This window comes from Caenorhabditis remanei, chromosome V (assembly GCF_010183535.1).
Source record: "Caenorhabditis remanei strain PX506 chromosome V, whole genome shotgun sequence".
Classification (NCBI taxonomy): domain Eukaryota; kingdom Metazoa; phylum Nematoda; class Chromadorea; order Rhabditida; family Rhabditidae; genus Caenorhabditis; species Caenorhabditis remanei.
In genome coordinates this window covers 11719471-11727887 of record NC_071332.1, presented here as the reverse complement: position 1 = coordinate 11727887, position 8417 = coordinate 11719471, and the positions used below count along the sequence as shown (strand labels likewise).

At 36.1% G+C, this 8417-nt stretch overlaps 1 protein-coding gene across 1 annotated transcript; it reads left to right on the top strand.

Moving 5' to 3' along the window:
- Positions 1–7024: 7024 nt before the first annotated feature.
- On the top strand, positions 7025–8001 carry GCK72_019138 (uncharacterized protein; the record flags this gene model as incomplete). The annotated part of the gene is made up of 5 exons (XM_053732894.1): positions 7025–7061; positions 7111–7227; positions 7272–7633; positions 7691–7820; positions 7865–8001. The coding sequence occupies 5 exons, from the start codon at positions 7025–7027 to the stop codon at positions 7999–8001; spliced, it is 783 nt and encodes a 260-aa protein (XP_053581807.1).
- Between the last annotated feature and the right edge of the window lie 416 nt (positions 8002–8417).

Here is an 8417-nt window from a genome sequence, read left to right as displayed (position 1 = left end):
AAATCATATAATTGACCTCTCTCCCTTTCTCTCATGCAAAATTGCATTCTAATCGAGAAACAAAGCTACATGAGGCTAAAAACCGGAACAAAAAAGTGAACATTTGTACTGACGGAAGAACAATTTATCTATGTTTCTATGTATTGAAACAGGAAAATTACGCAATATTCCACCTTTCAAGTTTTACTTTTTTGGGAAGAGAATGAATTTCGAAATTTCCCATTTTCATAACTTTTTGCATTTTTCAGTAGGCGCCTAGAAGGTGAGAAGAAAGTTGAGTAGTGAGGAAAGAGGAGAGAAAAAACATTGTTCAGATTCTTGCACTCATTTCGAATATTTGTTTTTGTATTAATGTAGAAATGCTTCTTCGAATTCATAAGAGAAACCCAAAAATCGTATCTGTTGAAGTGCTATAAAGAAAAAAAAAACAACTTGTAGCAACTAACGATAGTTTGGATGGAAATTATTGGAAATCTGAGACAAATCACAGTTAATTCCCGAAATCGTTTTCTTTTTCTTCTTGTCCTTGGTTGATACCCGAACATCTCTGCGTCTCTTCGTCTCCTATACTATTTTCTGTGGATATCCGATTACTGTTTTCTGAATTTCTCCCTCTTCCTGATTTCTTCCTTTTCGGAAATTCTTGAGAAGAGAATCGGAAAATCGTAAAAACCACAACGACACCGTTTTGAATTCTGACTGTCTATCACACCTTTTCGAGAGAAAATGTTTTCATTCAGATCCTATCAATAGGTTTATGTTAATTCAATTTCAATAGGTGACAATGGTTTTTTCGTGTGAAAAAGTTGGTTTTGTTGCAAACTTACACATTAAGTTCCACTTTTCTGCAAAGCGAAACTCTCTTTCGAGGAGAAAGTTTTTTTGATTTTGAAGATTTCATACATGTTCTCAAAGCTTATCGGAACAGTTTCTCATTCTTCAATATTTTTGGAAACTTTTGAACTTGCAAACTCATTTGCAGCTGCAGTTCATTTGCAGACTCAGACCATAGAAAGAATAGAATTTGGATAACAGAAATTTAAAGCTTCATCCAGGAAAAAAACAATGAGGGTAACCCATCAGATAAGTCACTCAACCATATGATGATATCCTCAAATACTAACAGTGAATACAAGATATATCAATCATCATCATCTCCTATTATGTTACATAACTCTCCTTCCGCTTGGCTCTCTTCTTCTTTTCTTTTTCCGCGAACTTTTTCTCTCTCTTTCTCTGCTCGTCTCTCCAATCAGTACACTCTCTTTTTCTGAGAAATGACCATATGTTTCTTCTTCTATTATTTGTACTAGATACACTCACTGTTCCCTTCTATCTTTCCCTTCCTTCCTATTCAGTAGTTGCTCCAAATGCATTGGGCTTCTAGGTTATTTATCCTCATATTTCTATGCTTTCTCACTATTCTTGGATATTTCAATCTGGTTGGATACATATGTATCAGATACTTTGCCATGGTACGGTAGATTTTAGATGTTGGAAAAAAATAACTTGAATGACTGTAGAAGAAATTGAAAACCCAAACACTCAAACTGTATGAAACTCAGAGTCCCTTTCAGTAATGACTTATTTTTCAAAAGAAACAATCATTTGAATTTTCAGATAGTCGCGATCGAAATCCTGTCCGGATTGTGTTTCATTCCGGACGAAGGACATATTCAAGTACTCAGAGCAATTACTGAGGTGAGTCATCATTATCTCTACAAAATATTCATATTCTCTTGGAATTTCTTTTGGAATGGGTGGCCAAAAACAAACAGTCTGGGCAGACTTAATAATCAGAATACGTGATTTTCGGCCAACTGTTTGTTCAGTTTTTGGAAGCAAAGAGGGAAAAGAATTTGAAACTTCAGGAAACGGTAGCTTGGAGAATGAGATCAATTTTGTTGAACTAAAATGTTTTTTCTATGAGGCGAATCGTTAAGAAAACAACTGAAGCATCTGGAGAACCAACCAGTTTCGCTGTCAAAGTTATGCAAAAAACTGCCACTGATAAGGAAAAAGAGAGATATTCACACATTTATCACCCGATAATTCTTAGAATACCAATAGAAGAGATAACGATTCGATGGTCACTATTTTTAGATCTTATGGATTTTTACTAGGAAATATTTTTTGAATCTTTTCTTAATCCACTGTACTTTCAGGTCAGCGCAGTTCTCGGCGAACGAACTCGCTTCCAGACACTTGTGGCCGATTTACATCGAAATTATTCAACCGACAGAGATACCGACAGGGTTAGAACTGCTATATTTGGACTAATCAATGCATTGTTAAGGACCGGCGCAGCTGAGGTAAGAGTATTTGGGGACTCCTGTGGTCAGTAGTACTGGAAATAAGGCTTGAACACCCGGATCAATGTCCTTATTTCCGTACATAACCTCATATAGCCCCCCGTTGGTATAGAAATTCATCCCTGAATGAAAGATTTCATGGATAAATGATCTTTTGAGTGGAGAGATGATGTTCACTTTCTCTCTTTTCGTTCGGTCCACTTCCGTACTATTGTAGTACATTTCTAAGAGAGGTTACATTTCAAATTGATTGTTTTCATTTCAATAAAGCTCGTAGTTTTTTTTCTGACTGAAAGCTTTTAGGAAATTCAGGTCATTTAGAATTTTATCGAGACTGCTTTCTAGAATTTATGAAAGCGGTCTATGTAGATAAAATTCTGAATGAGCTGAATCCAAAAAACTGTAGATTTGTTCAATGTGTTAGGTCTTCCATAATTTTTAAAAATAACTAATTTTTAGTCTTTGTTAATCATTACTTTCTCTTACACTTTTTATTTTTAGAACTGTGCCGTATACCGTCAACATCTCCGTTCCGAACTACTAATGCTCGGAATGTCGACAACTTTGGAGCAGTGTCGTGGGACAGCTTCTCAGAGATTAGAAGATCATATTGATTTATTCGAAATGATGAGGAAAGAGGATGAAATTTCATTGGCTGGAAGTTGCACAAGCAGTGATATCTCGTCTTCGTCTGAAAGTTCTTCTCCAATCGATTTCGAATCGGTTGTTGGAATGGCAGAGTCTCTTCATCTGAAACTGAAACACAGTCTAGCCCTCCCTCATTTTCATTCTCTTCTTCAACATCTTTTCATGGTCCCATCGGATGATCAACATGTTCCATTATGGAGGTTATTTGATCTGATTCTTCAACATTTGACACTTCAAACAACTGTGAACGGAATGACAGATGTCAACTCCCCCATTCAGAATCATGTTGATATGTCTGAAATTTTGGCACGTCTTCAGAATCATTGTGATTATGAGAGGATAGCAAAAGAGTTGGAGAAAGCAAAAGAAGAGATGGATTTAGAGAGAACGAGGATACTGGAATTGGAGAATCGATTAGCAGATTTCAGTGACGGAAGAGCTGGAAGTAGAATATCACTTGCATCAACATCTGCCTCCTCTAGTCCCTCTGATCCATGCCCTTCTCCACCTCTTCTCCCTCCAATCTGCCCTCCTGCACCTCCTCCACCACCTCCTCCAATTAATGGATTACTTGGAAACGGTGGTCCACCGAAAGACGCTTTGAAAAATGTACCTGAACCTGTTGGAAATATGAAAACTCTTAATTGGCATAGACTGACATCCGAGAAAACGAAAGGAACCGTTTGGGATGGAATTGATGATGAAAAAATATACAAACAGCTGGATTTAACGGAATTAAATGGATGTTTTGCGGCAAGTTCATCACACAAAGATGAAGATACGGACACGTTATATGGCACAATCAACAGGAGACCTCAGCAGGCTAATGTTCGTTTTTAATTTGAATTATTTTTCTTAACATTTTAATGTTTTCAGATCACTGTAATCGATCCCCGCCGATATCAGAACTGTACAATCATGCTTTCCAAACTGAAACTATCACACAAAGAAATCAAACAAGCAATGATGTCGATGGATGAAAAATGCAAATTACCGAAAGATATGATAGAACAAATGCTGAAATTCATGCCAACGAAAGAAGAACTTTCTCAGATTAATGAAAGTGTACAGAAGCATGGATCACCGACTGTTTTGGCTCTTGCGGACAGATACATGTATGAAATTTCGAGTATTCCAAGATTCGAACAACGTCTTCGATGTCTTCATATCATCAGAAGTTTCCATGATCGAGTAGAAACATTGGTTCCATTTATTCAAGTTGTTCTCAAAGCGACGTCATCAATCCAACAAAACAAACGATTCCGACAGATTCTGACGATTATTCTGGCTGTTGGAAATTATTTGAATTACGGAAAACGGAATGGAAATGCTTATGGTTTCGAGATTGCATCGATAAATAAATTGTCAGATGTGAAGAATGCATTGAGAAATGATCGAAATCTTCTTCATTTCTTGGTTCAATTCATTGAAAAGAAGTATCCAGATCTCACAAAATTCAAGAAAGATCTGGCTACAGTAACCGAAGCAGCTCGTTTCAGTCAATCAGAAACTGCAGCGGAAATTCGAAATCTTGAAGAATCACTTCTGATCGTCAGGAAGGAATTGAACCTTCTCGAATCTTCTGAACTTCCCGAACATATTCCAATGGAAAATGATCGATTTACTCAAGTTGCAAAAGGATTTATCGAGAAAGCGACAGGAGAATATCACAATTTGGATAAAATGTTCAGAGAAATGAAGAACAAAGTAAGTTTTTTGGTTAAACTTTCATCAAATATTCAATTTTTCAGTTCTCCGAATGTGCCAAATACTTCTGTTACTCTCCGTCTGGAGGTGCTCCGATTCCTGAAGAATTCTTCTCGGTTATCAATAAATTCTTGATTACTTTCAATGAATATCATCATCAATTATGGGCTGAAGTCGAAGAAGAGGAAAAGATCAAACGACAGACAATTGCCAGATCTTTCTTAGCAAAGAAATGTGAGTTTAATCGGAATTGGGCTGTGTTGTGTCTGTCTGTGCATCAGTTTGTCTACACAGATTTTCACAAATTCGTTCATTTTCCAGCTACCACCCGCCGTAAAGAGAATCACAAAGAGCGTGATTTCGAACAATTGATCAGTGCCCTCCAGTCTGGTGATATATTCAAAGAGGAACTCTCACGTCTTCGAACTTCTTTCCGACCCAAGAAGGGAATCAAGTCCTAATTCCATCATACATACTCTCATGTCTACTTCATCCCGTTTTAACAAAAAGCTTTCTTTCCATCCCAAAAATCCCTGTCCATTTGTCCCTTCTAGCTCCCCTTGCCGATCTCTTCGCATTTCGACACAAAAATCGATTTTGAATATTTCTAGTATTTCGTCTTGTTTCCATTTCCAGTGACCTGCTTTCTATTGCTCTTCGATATCTTTCTCCGCCCATATCTGGTTAAATTATGACATATTGCTACTTTCGAAAATTTAGTTTTTCGAGAAAGAATGTGAATAACAGACAAAAAAGTTAGCATTATTTGTATATAAATGAATGTATTTCTGTAAATGAAAGTATTAATTTTTCTTGTTTCATTGTGCCTGCGAAGAGAGAACGAGACAGAGATTTGGGAACAACAAGCACCCTACGTAGACAAGATTAGGCTTGAGATTAAGTTCATAAGAATCTAGATAACTTGATGTTTGAAAAGCATTTTCTTCTTTACCAAAAGTTCAAATCTTCCGATTCATAGAAGCAAATTGTATGAGTAATCTTCAAAAATAACATTGAAGACAACAAAAATAACGATGAAAAATGAATGAAAAACACTGACAGATCAAGCGGAAATAATGAGAGATATTGAGTTTGTGAAAGAAGTTTCGGCCGATGAAACTTTAGGCCAATGAAACGTTTATGTTCTGTTAACTAATTGAGATCACTGTGATCTTTCTTCCAAATAAGTTGATATATAATCTGTAAACTTCGAACTTATATTCACTTGTAACAGGGAGCTCCTGATATCAAAACGTAACATCACAAATCAGAACGAAAATGGTCTTAATCTAGACATACCAGATTAGTTTTTCGAATGCATCATTATTACTTTACCCTAAGAACTTTCTTTGTGATGTGTTGTGGTCCAACTGTTCTGATCTTACTAATGAATTTGGCGCTCCGACGAAACGAGGGAACACGTTACTGAAAAAAAATGAGTATAAATATTTGTGTTAGAAAACAGAAAAGATTTTCTGAATTTCTAAAAAAAAACATGTAAGATTTTCTCTAATGTTTTGATAACACGTAACAAAAGAATCGTCCCGTGACGTTCTGCAGCTAGATATGTATTGTTTACAGTATAGCTATCTGTTGTCAACATCAGAGTCACGACAGAAAGGTGGCTCGTATTAAGATCACCCAAAAATTTATTGCCCAGTTTTTACCCCAGAAGCAAAAATTGAAGCTACCTCGCTGAGGAAGTAAGAATCTTGATCACATCGTCATCCCTATTGAATGATCTTTTCCTCTCATTTGGTTCTTAATCTTTCTTCGATTATACATGATTTCTAAAGGCGCAAAAAATAAAGAAATAAACCTAATACGTACTTCTAAACAAGAAAACAAAAGAAACAAAAGAGAATTTTATCTTGTAACCTAATCTAATCCGTCTGGATATAGAAGTCTGAAAAGTATTTAAAGATGGAAGATACTCTTTTTCATTTTCCAGAATCATCAGCTACGGTACTTCACTTTTTCTAAAGTTTTCATTTCTCACTCATTTTGAAAGATCAACGAGATCTAGTTTCAGAGATTCTGTAGTGATGTTGATTGTCATTTTAAAGATATAAATAGTTCTTTAGACTTAAAATTTTTAGATATTTCTGAATTGAAAATTTTATGTGTTTCTTCCAGACTCGATGGATTCTCTACTTATATACGGCAGTGTTCAGGGTAATCCTTTATATAACTGTTCTTCTAAACCAGCAGACGAATGGACTAAACTATTGGGAACTCAAAGAACTTTACTCGGAATTGTGCTAATAATTTTTGGTGTTTTCGTGGAGATTATTTATGTTCCATGCCTCGGAGCAATTTACAGAAAAGGGCTTCTGAAACATTCATGCTACAAAATTATGTTTCTGCTGGGAATAACAGATATGATTGCCACGTGTAAGTTGATTTTTGTTGCATAGTTTCTTTCAGCAAAATAATATCTTAGCTACCGCTACAATCCTCTCCGGATATTTGTTCACAGTCGGAGCAGTATTCTGCACATTACCCGAGTTGATCTACGTGGCTGGTTGTATTGCATTGGGTAAATTACAGTGTGAAGAAGGTGTTTGGAACGACTAAAAAATATCTTTATTTTCTCATTTATAGGTGGTTGGGTATGCTCGTGTGCCTTGACGCTTCTACTTGTCATCAACCGTATCTCTGATATTTTGGCTCCAACTATTTCTGAATTTCTCTTTTCGAATAATCGTACTTGGATTGTTGCGATGATTCCGATATCCTACACTCTATCAGTTATTCTCTTCACTCCTGCTATAATTTTTAATTCTACAGTAATGGCTTGGATTGGAGATCCGATGATTTTTGAAGGGAAATCGAAGGAATATTATAATCCGATTCAGAATTTCAATAATATTGTTTTTATCACTGGAACTATTGTGTTCTACGGAGCATATTGCTTTTTCATGGCTAAGAAACAAATGGGATATAAAGTATCTTCGGGAAGAAACGTAAGTGTGGGGAAAAACTGAAAAATTCCAATTCGTCGATAAAAAAAAACGCTACAGGTGTTCATCCAATCCACTTTGATCTGTTCTATCAATTGCTCTTCAGCTCTTGTATACTCTTCGATGATGTTCATTAAACCGAATGAGTATATTGTTCTTTTCGGAGAACTCGCATGGTCTCTTGTACATGGTCAGTTCTTAAAACCCAACCGGACTTATATTAAATTTTTTCAGGTTGCCCAGCTATAATCTACCTAACAATGAATAGAACAATCCGACAAGAAGTGACTAGTTGGTTCAGAAAGAGCCCCGCTGTCAAGGACAGTGATAAGTGTACGACCTCAGAGCAACGTTCGAGAACTATTAATTGACCATTCCGAATTTTCACCTTCATAAAAGTCTCATTTTCAGTCAGTTGTGTAACATGTGTTGAAAATAAAAATAGGACAATGACAAACACATAAAAAGACAGACAGACAGACGCAGACAAACACATTCACTTTATTATTATTAGGGAAACACTTTTATAAATGTTTCAATGAAAAATGTGACTAACCACACAAAATTGACAGAATATGGGGATCGAATGCAGGTTAATGGGACTTTAAAAAACTGGATAATTTATAAGGATTCATTCAGAAACCTGAATGAATAGGCAAACGAATCCATCCGGCAGCATATTCTTAGATAGCCTACTGCTCCTCACATGGAAGAACCCTATAACCGGTGGGAACATGGGGATCGAATGCAGGTTAATGGGACTTTAAAAAACTGGAGAATTTATAAG